General features: G+C 57.1%; 1 protein-coding gene across 1 annotated transcript in view; it reads right to left on the bottom strand.

Annotated features, from left to right (window-relative positions):
• Positions 1 to 14,557, bottom strand: part of NTN1 (netrin 1) — a 98,225-nt gene extending 83,668 nt beyond the window's left edge. The window contains exon 1 of the mRNA XM_027742292.2: positions 13,335 to 14,557. Coding sequence (XP_027598093.1) covers positions 13,335 to 14,358 — 1,024 coding nt within the window. The 5' untranslated portion in view covers positions 14,359 to 14,557. The remainder of the gene's footprint in view (positions 1 to 13,334) is intronic.
• Positions 14,558 to 15,116: the final 559 nt, after the last annotated feature.

The following is a 15,116-nucleotide window of genomic DNA, read 5'->3' on the forward strand; positions in this document are numbered from 1 at the left end:
CACTCGGCCATGCCCCAGCCAGCCCCGGATTCTCCTCCGCCTCTCCCTCATCTCCCTCATCCTGTCACATCTTCCCCACCCGAGCAGGGCCGAGCCTCAATTGTAGGTTATTTCAGCAAGCAGACAAAAAGCCATCTCTGACAATATATTTCAGCACACTGGTTTCCAAAATACCCCCACGGGCTGACTCTATCGTGCTGAACCTGCCCCACTCTGCTGCAGCATTGACCCATCCCACCCAAACCGTGTGGGTGCTGAGCACCCTCTGCAGCACCCAAAGCTGATGGAGCCGTATGGGGCTCCATCCTGGCCCAACCTGCTGCTTCTTAGCTTTAAAAACCATCATTTTTTCCTGCATGCATGAAAGAGCAGGACACCTCCGCTCTCCTCAACGACGGCAGCAGGTGGAGAAAGCTCCGAGGAAGCCCAAGAGCAGCAAAAGGGGCTCTATGGCCCCTCCAACCCCCTCCTTGCAAACACGGGGCGACCTGTGGGAAACGGTCGGGAGATGGCCGAGTGCCACGGCTGAGCCCCTTCGCTGCGAACGGGAATTCATTTGCATGCCAAAGTGGTAGTCGGGCGCTTTACAACAACACGGTGCAAGCATTTAAATGTATTTGAATCTTCAGTATCGCCCCGGCCACCGCCCAGCAGCGCCTTCCCCTCGGAGAAAATCCCTCCAGGAAGGTGGAGGGGGGGGGGGGGAGAGAGAGTTCCAAGTAAAAGATGCCCAAAGGAAACCTCGGGTCCCGAGGGCAGCAAAACGACGGAGAGCTGAAACGCACCGAATTCAGGCACAAGGCGTATCTGCGGCGGGGTTTTCCCAGCCAAAAACATGCGTGCCAGCGACAACAGGAAACTCGCGGGCTGTGTGACAAGTGTTGTGGCCTCTCCTTAGCTCTCTTACTGCTCAATGGGTCCCGGGTGACTCTGCAATCAAGGTCCCATTCAAGCCAGGAAGAGCCGAATCCCGGGGATATGTGTCAGGCCAGCACTTTCCACTTTTCTTTCAGCCCGTGGACACCTATAAATTTTCCAGGGACAGTGGTACAGTACATGCCTCCGCTGCAGCCACTTCCAGACTCCTTAAAAGCAGCCCAGGACCCTGAGAAATCCATTATATTAAGCAATTAACAGTGATGCGTGTGAGTTCACGGACCTTCTCTCTGCCAAAGAACAGCACAAAGTACATCACCCCCAGTCAAGGCAAGTGAGTCAAATTGTTGGCAATAAATATATTTATTCCAAATGTCGACCCACTTTACATTCCTTTATTTAACACAGCTGATCTAAGGGGGAGCTGGAATAAAGGGAAAATAAAGTCTGTGAGGCTTCATGCCTCCCTGGTTCTCTTGGCAGAGCTGGCTGAGTTCTGGTTGCTATTATTAGTGTTACGACTGTTGTTGTTATTATTATTGTTATGATTATATGCATTTCATTCTCTTTTGGGTAATGCATAATTTATGACTCTGTCTCGATCCCCCTTTCAATGGATTCCCTATCCAGGGAGACTTGCTGAATAATTTGGATCATTCGTTTTCAAGTGCATGGGCTGCCGACAAATTGTTCGCTTTTCATTCCTGGGGACATTCATTGGTCACCCAAACCAGGGGATTTCTTTGGTCGCCCCAGGCACGTGATGTGCCGTCTGGGGTTTTGTTGGGATTTTTTTTTTTATTATTTTGATTGGGTGAAACTTTGTGAAGTGGAGACTAACAAATAGCTCATTTGGGGGGGGGGGGTTGGATTTCTGGAGAAGTCAGTTTGCCAAATTTTTGTGAACATTTGGGGGGTTTCTCGGAGGCTTGTGAAAAGAAATGCTGCAAAGCACATTAAATGTTATTTAAATGTTTTAAAGGCAACGTTATTCTTGCTGTTTGCTATTCGAAATTATCATGCAGCTGATTATTAAGTTTTGCTTACTCAGCTCTACCTGGAGAAATATTGAGGTATTAGACTTGCTTTGCCTAAAATCCTGAGGGAAAGGGAATTTTCAAGAAGCTTGCATTTGGGGATCTTTTTGCCTTAAAATCAAATAAGTGCCTATATCAACTTGGCTGGGTCCACCAGTGGGACCCTGAAATGCTCTGATCCTGCAGGAACCATCCATCTCACGGGAGCAGCATCCCCCCAGCCCCGGGCAGGCTCTGAGCTCACCAAGGATGCACTCCCAGGCACGCACATGGCTCACTGAGGATGAGCACTGCTCCTCACTGTGCTGACCATGGGGTGGAGACAGCTGACACATCACCTCTGGTACCCGTTTGTCTGGGAGGGCCCCACTTGGGCAAATCTCGGCAGATTTGCTGCCAGTCCCATGAAAATCATTAGGACATGCCAGCTCAGCTGATAGAAAAGCTGTGTTGGTCCACAGACCGCTTTGACCGTCTCTCTCCGAGGCTAGATGTTGCACTGTGCCCAAAAATGCCACTGGATAAACCCAGGAACACCTGGGAATTAACAGGGCTGTGCATCCCCGCTCCGGCTCAGACCTTTCCGGCACAGCACAGCGGGATTGCCACCCATAGTCCCAGAGCTTCCAACTCTCTGCATCACAAAAGCAGCAGAGGACAAACCCCGGTCCTCAGGGCCCGGCGCAGGAGCAGCTCCCTGCCTGCCCCGCGCTGCCTGCTCAGCTCCGATTTAGGAGCAGCCCAGTCCCGGTTTAGGAGCAGCTCATCCCCTCCCTGCCCTGCACCGCCCGCTGCCCGCGCTGCCTGCTCAGCCCCGATTCAGGAGCGCTCGGCCCCGATTTAGGAGCACTCAGCCCCGATTTGGGAGCACTCAGCCCCGATTTAGGAGCAGCCCAGCCCCGATTTAGGAGCAACTCATCCCCTCCCTGCCCCGCACTGCCTGCTCAGCCCCGATTTACGAGCAGCATGTGAAGGACAGACACTGGGCCACTGGGCTGAACAATGCGGGAATATTAGCCGAGTTACAAAAACAAACAAACCAAACCCTGCCGGGAGCCCGTTTCATTTATCTTCTTTTGTCCAGTTTTGCTTCAGCGTGAAAGTCGCCCTTTCAAGTCCAGCAGTTGTGTTCCAGCCCCGGCGGGTAGCTGATCCAAAGCGTTACACTCAGAGCTTCCCAATGGCATGTTTGCACAGTTCAATTCATTTCTAAATATTCAGCGGAGTTTCCCTCCCTCCAACCCTCCCAGGACTTTTTACCCGAGAGCCGAGGGTGTAAAGTACAGGGCCGGGGATACTGGTGCACAGAGCCTTTGTGTGCAAACACAAGCTGCTGTTTGTATTTGCCTTCACACTGTCAGAGCTCAATTGTGCGCGGTGCAATGCCGGTTACCAGTCTGCTTTCAATATCCGCTCGGCCATCCCGGCTGCCAGAGGGACGCTCCCCCTCCCCGGCAGCTTTGAAGAAAAGGGATTTAATTTCATGAGACTTTCAGTAATCACGTTACAATCTCCCAACATTAACCAGAACTGACTCCCTGTTGCAAAAGGGCGGGCGGACGACCCAGTAAACAGCCCGGCCCGGGACAGGCTGCAGTGACAGAGGAAGGCAAAAAGCCTGGCTGGTTCTGTGCCGTTTGTCAGATGAGGCTGGAAAACAACAGCCTCTTGCCAGCACCAGGAGGGAGCAGCCGGCTTTGCCCAATCTGAGGATGCTCCACAGGCTGCTCTGCTCATCCCATGCACCACGATGGCTGATTTTAAAACCAGACCTTTTTCTTCTGTCCGTACCTCTACCCATCATTTGCCTTCCTTCTTCCCTGTTCCATTTACAGTGTCCTCATACCTCTGTCACATTCCCCAGGACTTGCTTTGCTGCTGAAACAGTCTCCTTCTGATTATGCATTGCTATCTACTGCAGTGGCCAGTGGTCCAGGAAGAGCCAGGGCCACTCTGCACAGGGAGTGGGGTCTGGGGAAGGTCTCGAATGAAGAAGAGGCTGAGAACAGGGAGATTTAGGTCTCCCTGCACTGTCCCTCCCTCCCCTCTCCTCACCTCCCTGTACACATAGCTCAGCTCTTCCCAGAGCACCTCTTGACCAAGCAGGGATGATGCTCTAGATCCTGAAGGAAAGTACTTTTGGGGCTGTGAGAGCAAAGCAAGGTGCTGCACAGGCTGCCAGGCACTGGGCTCTCCCCAGTGCATATAAAACAATCCCTTTTTGCAATCAGATGTGCTGTACTTTCTCTCTTCATCCACTGTGGTCTGGTTGCCTGAGACTGGAGCCTAAATACCCACATAGTTGACATTAAGGGACATTAATTCTCCCCAAAAAGCTGCCATGAAAATAGTTGCACTTGGTCGAAATAAAGCACAGCTCACAGTGATCCACACGGCGCCACAAAGTGCAGCCTGGCAGGGATCGGGGTGATGGATGGCTCTGAAATACCACAGGGAAGATGACGTGGACTCCTCATCCATCTTTCCATCCAGAGCTCTGAACTTGGAGCGCACAGGCATGTGCAAAGATGGCGATCAGGGATGGAACAGCTGGGCTTCGCCTCGCACAAGCTGGGAGCTCGCAGACCCAGCACGGATATGGCACACGGCCCGGAGAGCGAGCGCGAGGCAGGGACTGCTGAGCCAGCAGCATTCCTGCTGCACTCCTCCTCTAATTCCCACCTGGGACAGGGGGAGAGAAATCTCAGCCCCCTCCCTAGTGCCTTGAGAAATTGGGGAGCTCTCTTCCCGCTCCATTGTGCACCGTTGGTGAAATTGTGTCTATTTCTCCTCTGGCGGAAACCGTTTCACATCTCAGATGGTCAAAAAGAATAAATCTGCTGTAAAACAAACTTGCAGAGCCCAGCTGCTCACAGTCTGCATCAGTGCCCTGCTTGCTCCTGCCCCTGCCCCGCATGTCATTTTTGCCCTTTCCTAGGTGAAATTGGGAGTGCTGGGTGTGGGCTCTGGGCTCCCCACTCTCCTCTCCCCAAACAGTAGAGATGCAGCAGCTTTGACCCTCAAGCAGGGAGCCCCAAGGTTGCTCACCCCACCTGCACCAGCAGTCCCACCTGCCTGCCCACACAATCTCTTTCTTGTTGCTCATTTTTGGCAGAATATGGTAAAGGTCTCCTGGGCTCATCCTTTAGCCTTACCAGATCCTCCATCCCCAGGGACACAACACAGGAACAGGGCTGAGGGCTGTGGCTCCCCATACAGCACCCTAGGGCACCCTGTTCCTGCACCAGGCTCAGCACAAGAGGAGGTCCCTTTCCATGTGAAACCACAACCTGGGTGACAACGGCTGTTGGGCAAAGCCAGAGGTCCCTTCCAGCACATATCCCATGAAATAATTTAGAAAAACCCTGTGATTCCAGGAGAGAGTGAAATAGAAGTTTGTTCCTTCCCCAGCCTCCAACCCTCTATCCAGGCAGGGGATGCAGATATGATTTTCAACCCTCCCATCACTTGCAAGACACTTTGAAAAGCTTTGAAAGGAAAACTCCTGTCTGCATCCTCTGTGCTCTCACAGCTGCGTGTGGGACATGAATCTTTCCCTGCCTATAGCTTTCTTTGCCGGCTCCAGTGATGGAGCAGACATTTTGCACAGGGAGTGCATGTTGTGGGCAGCAGTTCTGTGCCCAGTTTGTGCTGCCAATGCATCAGTGCCCTCAGTGGCAGCTGAGACCTTGTGGTGCCCAGTACCATCCACACTGAGCCCTGGAATGAAACAGTCTCTCTGACCATATCACTCCATCAGTTTGTAAACTCCAGCCTCCACTAAAACCAGTGCTGTTCAAAATAAATCCATAAATGAAGCTCCCAGCTGAGCTGTGCACCTCCTCCATTCCCGCTGCTGACATGGGTGCCCGTGGTTTCCCGGGGTCAGAATCTGTTTCTTTAGTATCTACCAAAAAAAGGCAGGATTTCTTCCTCCCCACCAATTAATTCCCTGCCTTCTTCTGAGCCTAAGGCAAACTCCCAGGCAGTGTGTGGCTGAGCCCCTCCATACCACTGCCTCCACGGCCACACTGACTCAGGCAGGAAAAGCCTCCCTCTCTCCTTATCAGTCCCCAGGGCATCCTAATCCCCTTATAAATGAAAGCTATTAAACAGATATCTTTTTAAAAGCCTGCCCGTCACTTCAGCCAGAGCAGCCCCATCCCGGCTATCAGGACTTGTCGGAGTGTGGTTAATGCGGGTGAGCCACTGCCCGGGACAGAGCTGGGGTTGCACCGGGTGACGATGTGGCCTGTTCCTGCAGGAGCTGTGCTTTGATCCCCCGGAACGCCGGGCTGCAGAGCCAGGCTGAGCCCCACGCCGTGCCAGGCCTGGGCTCTGCCACGCTGCCGTGAGGGAAGCAGCGGGGATCTGGCAGGGATGCTCGGGAGGGGAGCTCGGCTTACTGCAAAGAAAACGCTCCCCGCTGATCGCAGCGGCAGAGGCCAAACGGCGGCCACTGCTCCAGAGACACCCTGGGGACGGAGCAGATGTGACTGCTGGGCTCTGACTGCTGGGCTCTGCCACTGCTGGACCCTCTCCCCGGGTCTGAGCTGTGTGTGCGGGCTGATCCCGGCAGCAAATCCTCTCCCTCCTCTCCTGCTGCCTGAAAACCGGGGGGGATCTGTTTGGTGCAATCGTGAACATGCTGCAAATAAATGGTCTGGGTGAGGTTGAGTCTGGGGGTTGTGAAGCCCCCCCATGTGTTGGGGGCTCAGCCCTGCCACGGGTTGGTGAGTCCTGTGCCCCAGGCAGCTGTGCCAGTGCTATCCAGGAAAGGCTGGATGTTGTAATCGGTGGGTTCTGGGGCTTGTTTGGGTTTATTTCTGCTGTTTGACAGCAACGAGGGGTGAAATGAGGTACAACCTCTACCATGCTAGGCTGGTTCCAAGTCACCCTGACCCAAGATCTCCTTTGCCCTGGATTTCCCACAAGACAAAACTGGTTGGGGATAAAACTCAACATAGCACCCTAAAACCCTCCAGAAAGCCCTCAGTAAAACTCTGCTTGCACAGCCCAACCTCAGGACACAATAACCCATAATAAGCACAAGAGTCTCCAAAGCCACTGTACCAAAAAGCAGGGCATCACAAAAAAGAAGACAGGAGCCAAAAAGGCAGCAGCCCTCCATGGTCAGAAAGTCCATCCCCCATCCCTGAGGATGAAGGAGAGATATATTGAGAATACAAAGACACACTCGTGTGCCCCAGCTGCTCCCATTTCACAGACCAGGTAGGAAAACCAGAACCACGGGAGTGCTTTTCCAGGCAGGATCCCTGCAGGCAGCAGAGATTAAAGAGCCCTCATGGGCTTCTTGCTCCATCCTCAGAGAGGCAGCACATCCCCCCAGGCAGCCGTGGGGAGTTTGCCCAAGCCAGGACAGTGTAGGCTGAATAAGGATGACATGCTTTGGCCCAGAAAGAGGAGGGCAGAGATTAGCCGTGGACAAGCTCAAGGGAAGGCAAGTGTCCAACCCAGAGTGCCAAGCCTGGTTTTGTTTTAGCCTTAACTGCGCTTTTTTGTTTGTTTGTTTGTTGGTGTAAAAACCTTTCTGTTGGAAATCAGTTTAACTTTAAGCTTCCTGAGAATAAAAGCCTGTGAGAAAGCTCTGCCCATGCAAGGCTCCCTTGGGAGGCTACAATGGGAGTCTCAGCAGCTTATGGGCCCATATTTCTATGGCTACAGCACCCATCTGCTCAGTAATACAGTGTTACCCACTGCTCCAATTCCCCATGCAGCACAACCCGCTGGGAGCTGCACCAGGCTGGGCTGAAAAGGCCCTGTGGCTCCAAGGATGGCATATGATGCCACAAGAGGTGCAACCCTCACAGGGTCTGGCCCAGTTGCTGGCTGGTGCCATGTCATTGGTGAAGCTGTCCCAGTGCAGAGTTTCCCTAGGTATGAGAACATTTCATGCCTTTCTTAACCCAGGTCCAAAGGATTTTACACAGCCCCCTTTTACTCCCTATAAATGGGGAAACTGAGGCACAGGGCAAGCCTGGATATCAGAAGTGCTGAGTATCCCTTATACCATCAGAAGGTAACAGGCATTATTACCACACAGCAGCTCCAAAGTCCCCTGTGAGCCTTGTCTGGCTGGATCGAGGTACAGACATCACAGACATGGTCATGCTGTGCTGTCAGCATCTGTCTCAGATGGGCAAAGGATATTACACCATGGGGATCCTGAATAGGCACCCTGGGGATCCTATATGGGCACTCTGGGCATCCTGCAGGGACACCACGGAAAATGTGCTCAGAGCCTCTTTGCTCAGATTGGGAACGTTGCCGCTTTTCAAGGCAAGGTTTGCGTCTTTCCACATCCCTCTGGAAGAGACGTGGCCATAAGCAGGGCGACACTCGGACCCCTCAAAATCTTCTCACAGAAGGATTTACAAAGCCACTTAAATCCTCTGTCTGACTCCCATCCCACCACGGTGCCCAGAACTGAAGGGGAAGCGGGTGCAGTGCCTCTGTGTGACCAGGTCCCTGTCAGCTCTGCCAGTCCTACCCACACTACACTTCCCACTGCTGCAGCCAGAGCCTCTTTCCCTCTGTTCCCCTCCAGGACAGACCATTTCCAAAGCCCTGAATCACCCCAGGAGAGGAGAAGACTGAAAGGACATCTCCCACCAGCCCAGTCCTTCCTGGTCAGATGGGTTTTGTGCACTGTGAACTGTTGTCACCCATCGGAGGTGCAGGACTTGCCCTGACTCCCCGCTCTGCCGTGTGCTCCCAGGGTGCCTGGACCCTGCAGACAGGCACTGGGGCTGCTTGCCCACCCAAACAATGCCTGCAGACACTCTCAGGTGTGCCTGCAGCCATCAATCACCACCAGCTTGACTCCTCATCCCATTTGGAGGCCAAAGGAATGGGAAAGAATCATCCAATGGGATTACCCACTCTGCCAACCTTGGGGAAAACGGTTTAAAAGACAGGATGAGAACCGTGAAGACTTTTCAGGTAGAGGTGATTAATGCAGGGGAAAGAAAAGGGATCAACTAAACATAATAAGGGACACCAGGAACTCCCTGGAATGAAATCCTGCAGTCCTCACATCCTTCTGTGGGAGCAGAGCGAGAGGAGCTCAATGCTGTGGGAGGATGTGATTTCCCTGGCTGTGATGAGGGTGGAGGGAGCCTGTTAGCTGTTTTAGTAAACACTGCCCTGCAAATACATCCCTGGACCACCACGGAGGTGATAAAGCCCCAGGTTTGTCTGGAAGGAAGTTTTTCACTGGGAGTGTTTGGCAGGCTGTTCTCACATAGTTCCTGGTCAACTCCTTGTCCGATACAAAGTTTCCTTTCAGCTGAATGAGAAACTTGCTCGGAAATTGCTCTGACATGAGACACATCCCGGCCTGGGAACCCTACGGCAGCGCACAGCACGGAGCAGAGCCTGTCTAACACCAGGCTCCCTGCGCTGCCTGTGCCAAATCCCCTCTCTGAAAACACAATATGTTTCCCTTCTCTCACTGCACTCGCACTTGGTTTTGTTAAACACTCTCTAGGCATCACAGAGGGCCAAAAATCCGAGAGGCAGACACTGCTGACGTCAGGCACACGTGCAGGTGGCGGGTGCATCTCCCGGCCCCACGGGGGAATGGGCTGGGAAGAACCAGAGCCAGCACTGGGAACAGTCTGGAGGCCGTTCTCCAAGTGCCTGTCAGCGGGCTGCAGCCCTGGGTTTGTCCAGCAGCGCTTTATACGGCCAAATGCAAAGGTATTTCATGGTAACTAAAGGGAAGGTGCTTGTCCTGGTTCATTTCCAGCACTCGGAATGACACCGCTGTTCCTGAGAAATTGTGGAACGGTGTCATTTTAGTGATGTCATTAAATCTGGTCCAAGCCCCTGCCTGCATTTTCATGTGTCCACACCAGCTCACCAGCAGTTGAGCTCCGACAACTTTTTAGTTCAAGCCTTTTCCAGCTGCAATCTCGTCTCCCAGGGGAGCTGGAAGCTTCATCAGGACAAACCGGGTTGGAGACATGAGGCTTGGGCTGGACCAACGCTGAGCAAACAGAGCCAGCCCAACGGCACTGGAGAGGGGGAGGATGGAGAACAGACCTCCAAGCTTGTCTCCAAGCTGTGTCCTCCCTGGAGCACGCTCGCTCCCAGGCACTCTGCCAAAGCTGGACTGTAAAGCCAAGCTCTACGTGGATGAATTATTTGCCAGGTAAAGTTGATGGGAACCTGAATCTGTGAAAAGCTCTGCTGGCCGGGTTCCTTCTGCAGGAGCAGATCCTGGAGAACATCTCCTTGGGACAAGACCTGTCCTGTCCATGGGCAGTGCTGGGATCTCGCAGGCAGCAAGAAGCGATAAAGAAAAATTAGATCTGGCTGGCAAAAAAACGTTCCCGTGGGAAATTTTGACTTTCTGTCAGAAACTGCAGTGCATTTCTTTTTCAGCACCAAATAAGCATGAATAGGAACAAAGATTCAGTTTTGGCAGGGGGAATGGACTTACCAAAGAAAACACCCAAATTTTTAAGCAAAGCAGACACATTCTATAATTTTTCTCCCTGGATGAAAATAAAAACAAAAATAAAACCCCCAACGATTTTCCAGAAAGGAAAAAAATAAATTTGATGAAAAAATTGTAACTAGTTCTCACACCACTACCTGAGGCAAAATCAGCTAATTTGGCTAATTGACCTACCCCTTCAGCACAGCTGTTCACCAGGGTTTGGCCGCCTCTGCCTTCCCTCTCAAGCGATGGGAGATGCCTCCAGCGTGCAACCGGCAGCATCACCACCAACTCCCCGCTCATCCCCTGCCCCTGCCCGGTGCAGGCGGGTCCACAGCCCCCGCTGACCGCAGGGCCTGACTTTCTCTCGGGATTTAGGAGAGAAACCAGGGTGGGCTGACGGTCATGAACAAGTGGGTGGGAGCTGAATAGGGTTATTGTGATCTTTATCTGGGGGGATTATTCCAGGCAGTGTGGGCTTGGCAGGGCAACACGGTTGTTTGGCCATGGCTGGTTTTGCAGAGCGATAGGTACGGCCCCAGGGAACGGCGCACCGGGATCGGGCTGTGGAAAATTATTTTACGGTACCTTCATCCTTGCAAAACATTCACTTCCCAGCAAAGTCGGTGGAAAAGGAAAAAACAGAGCGATTTTCGTTTGCAGAAGTCTGACGCGGCTGGGACTGCTCATGGTCTGAAATGCAAAGCCTGGCATAAAAGTGACACATTTTACTGGAAACTGGGAACTTGTTTCCCTTTTATTGGAAATAAATTGGAAGGGAGAAGGATGGTAAGAGCACGGGGCCAGCACAATAACTGAAGCATTTTTCAGGAGCATTTGAGGACCCCGTAGAGTAGACTGAGGGTCCGATAGCACCCCGAGAGCGCACCAAAATTTATGGTATCGCTGATTGCGGTAACTGCAGGCAGGGAACTCGTCCCAGCCCGTGAGCGGGGGTTGAGGCTGGGGGAGCTGGACGCCTCCTGTCCTCGGCCCAGAGAATAATATAAGAAATAACCGAGACGCGGATCCCCGTCCCCGAGCGCTGCCGGGCAGAGGGATCCACGGGACGGGAGAAAAGCAAACGCGGAGATAACCCCGGCATCGCTCGGGACGCGACATCTCCCCGCCGCTTTCCCCCCTCTCGACGGGAGCCGCAGCCCGGGAGAGCCGGGGCTTCGGAACGGGGCCGAGCATCGCTGCCGGGACCCCCGCGCCTCCCCCGGCGCTTCCCCCGCGTGTGCCCCGGTGCCACCGGGCCGCAGGAACGGGACCCCCTCCCCGCCGGACACCCCGGGCTCGGCCGTGCCTCGGTGTTGAAGGCGTCGGCGAAGAAACTGCGCTCTCTGCGAGGGACACATCTGATTGTGATTTGGGGGGGGCGGGGGGGTGGGGGGAAGGAAAAAAAAAGAAAAGAAGGGAAAGAAAACAAAACCAAAAAAATAAGGCGCCCAACCCCGGCCACTCGGCGAGGGTTTTTTCCTATCGTCGGAGCTGCAAATATTTTGGAAGACGGGGCCGTGTTTTCCGTGTAAACAAGGCGGCGGCGGGGGCCGGAGCCGCACTCCGCGGGGCCGGGGGGTCCCGGCGCGGAGAGTCGAGCCCGGTCCGAGGCATCCCAGACCCCGGGGCTGAGTCCCCACCGGCACACGGCTGAGCCAGGGGCTGGCACCGGCCCCCCAAACCGCGACGAGGAGGGGACCGGCAGCGCACGGGGTTCCCGCTGGGAAGCGGGGAAATGGAAAATCGCGGGGAATCGTTAGCGGGATATGTGAAGACTCACGGGGAAGAGCAACCCAAAGCTTTCACCCTTATTCCCCCCTGGCAGAAGCGAAGGACATCCCGTCTCCGCTCAGGGACAGACAGGAACGGCGCGAGTTTCTCGCCCGGGATGGAACGATCCGGCTGCTGCCGGGTTCTCATTTGGCCTCGGGGCTCATTCAAGTCCCCGCCGCCCCGCCACCGCCTCCCGGGGCCGCCCGCACCCCTCGGGGAGGCAGCGGCTGGAGCCGTAGGCACTGCCGGGTTTCCCTCCTCTGCTCCCAACCACTTTCCTCCTCCGCGGAGGCCGGAGCTCGTCCTCGTCCTGTCCGGGCACGGAGCCTCTCGGGCTCTGCGGCGGGTCTCTGAGCCGGTGTCCCGGGGAAGAGAACGGGGCTGCCGGCGAGCTCCGGGATCCCCGGACCGAACCCAGGCCGTGCCCTGCGGGACCCCCGGCAGGGACCTGCCTGTGAAGGGAGACCCTCCTCAATCAGCCAGGGCCCCTCCGGGCTTCTCCGGACACGAACGGCCTTTTGTCGGATTCCTGAGTGTCTCTTCTCCCCCCTTCTGAGCTCCTTGGTGTCTCCTGCCTCGCGTTTCCGAGGTTTCCTACTGTTCCCTGCTCTGTGCTCCGGAGTCCCCCCGTACTCCCTGTCCTGCGCCGCCAAGTGCCTCGGTGTGCCCCCGTCTTGTTGTCCCGGCTGCCTCGGGTCTCCCCCCTCCCACACCTCCGGGGCTCTCGGTATCCCCTCCCCCAAATTCCTGTGCCTCGCCGTGCCCTGCCGGGCGGTCCCCGGTTCCCCATGCCCCCTGCTTTGCACCCGGACATCCCTCGGTGTTGTCACCATCGCGCTCCCGGGTGCCTCAGTGTTCCCTGTCTGGAGCTGCCGGACGCCTCGGTGTCCCATCCCCTGCGCTTCCGAGCGCCTTCGCAGCCCCGTTCCGAGCTTCTGGGCCCCTCGGCGTCCCGTCCTTTGCCCTACGCTCCCCGGTACCTCAGTGTCCTCACCCTGTCCTGTTCTCCATCTCCCCGCGTGTTCCTGTCCTGCTCGCCGTGTCCCTGGATGTCCCCGTGCCTTTCGCTCCCGTACCCCGCGGGTCCTTCGCTCTGCCCTCCCTCTCCCTGCCCCTCCGAGGACCTCCGCGCCCTCTCGCCGTCCTTCTCCCCGCCTCTGCCGCGGCGCTGGACTCACCCACACACTCGTTGGCCTCCCGGGCCGTCGCTCGCTGCCAGGGCCGGTCGTAGTGGAAGGGCTTGCAGCGGTCGCACTCGGGGCCGGCCGTGTTGTGCTTGCAGTCGCACACCAAGCTGTCGTCGCGGTCACGGACACAGCGCGACGCGTGGCCGTTGCACTTGCATCGCCCGCCGACCTGCAAGTCGGAGACGGCGTAGAAGTAGGAGTCGCGGGCCAGCTCAGAGTCATCCTCGCTCTCGTCGCCGAAGGTGTGGAGGCGGCTGAAGGTGACCCTGATGTCGGTGGCCGTCACCCAGTCCTGCAGCACGGGCGAGTTGTCGAAGTCGTGGGCGGTGGGGCGGCCGTCCAGGGTGCTGAAGGCGATGAGGCCGCCGGAGAGGGGCCGCACGTCGGTGTGCGAGTCGGTGCACACCGCCTCCTGCTCGTTCTGCTTCGTGATGGCGGCGCGGTTCGGCTTGTTGTACATCTTGCGGCACTGCGTGGAGTAGAACTGGAAGGGCACCCAGGTCTTGCCGTAGTCCATGGACTTGTGGATGGCCATGGACTCGGGGCGCGGCGAGCAGAACTGCAGGCTGACGTAGGTCACCTCGAATTTCTTGCCGAGGGAGAGGGTGAGGGTGACGTTGTGGGGGTACTGGACGTAGCTGTCGGACTGCCAGCAGGTCAGGTTGTGCGGGTTGTTGAGGTCGGTGAGGAAGGAGGGCGGGTGGGCGCGCTTGGGGTCGGAGGCGTTGCAGAGGTGGCAGGTGCGGACCTGCTCCTCGCCCTTCTCCGTCACCACGCAGTACCGCGACGGCGGCTTCCCGCAGGTGCTGGACACCTTCACCTCCTTCCCGAAGGCCGAGTTGACGAAGTCGGGGATGCAGCGGCGGGGCAGCCCGTGCTCGTCGTAGCAGGGGTCGGGCTGGGCTGTCTGCACGGCGAACATGCTCACGCCGTGGTAGCCCCCGCGCAGGGGCTGCGCCAGCCACGCCGCCGCCAGCAGCAGGGCCAGCGGCGCCTCCGCGCCCCTCCGCGGCATCCTGCGCGACCTCCGCGCGGCGTGGGGACAGCGGGGAGGGGGCACGGGGGACACGGGGGAGCCGCCGCTCGGGCGCGCAGCTCCGCGGGGCGCCTCGGCCGAGGGACGCGGTGCGGCGGCTCAGGGAGCGCGGAGCATCGCCCGCCCCGCGGCCAGCCCCGCGGAGAAAGGGGAGACCGCGGCGGCGGCGGCACCACAAAAGTGGGGCTGGCGGCGGGGCTGGGTCCCGCCTGCCTCCCGCCCCGGCCCTCGCACGGAGAATGACTGGCGGTCCCAGCCCCCGCCGCGTTTGAGGTCATGCTAAAGGAGTGACATCGCGCTCAAGGAACAGAACAACGACATCCACTGGCGGCTCAGCCAGAGACGCGCACAGGCCTCGGGGAGGGCGGGGGGGGGGATGGGAGTGGGACGGAGCCCGCCTCGACACCGCGGCGATGGGCGCCAGCGCCGCCGCGGGGCTCCCGAGCCGCCCCGAGCACCGCGGAAGGACCATCCTGCTCCCCCCCGGCCCTCCGTGCCCCCGACGGGGCTGGGGGAGCCCAGGGCCGCCTGCGCCCCAGCAGCTGGGGATGCTCCGTGGGCGTGGAGCGGGGAGAGGGGGGGAGCGGCCGGGAGGAGCCCCCCGCCCACCTGTGGGGACGCCGAGAGGGACAGGATGGGGACGTCTCCCAGCTGGTCGCTGCTGGCCTCCCCTCTCTAGCAGGCCAGACAGGGACTGGTCCCCTCAGCTGGACCGGGAGGGGGGGCCGGGGCAGAGC

Source organism: Pipra filicauda, unplaced genomic scaffold (genome assembly GCF_003945595.2).
Source record: "Pipra filicauda isolate LSUMZ 115617 unplaced genomic scaffold, ASM394559v2 scaffold80_size11013439_pilon, whole genome shotgun sequence".
Classification (NCBI taxonomy): Eukaryota; Metazoa; Chordata; class Aves; order Passeriformes; family Pipridae; genus Pipra; species Pipra filicauda.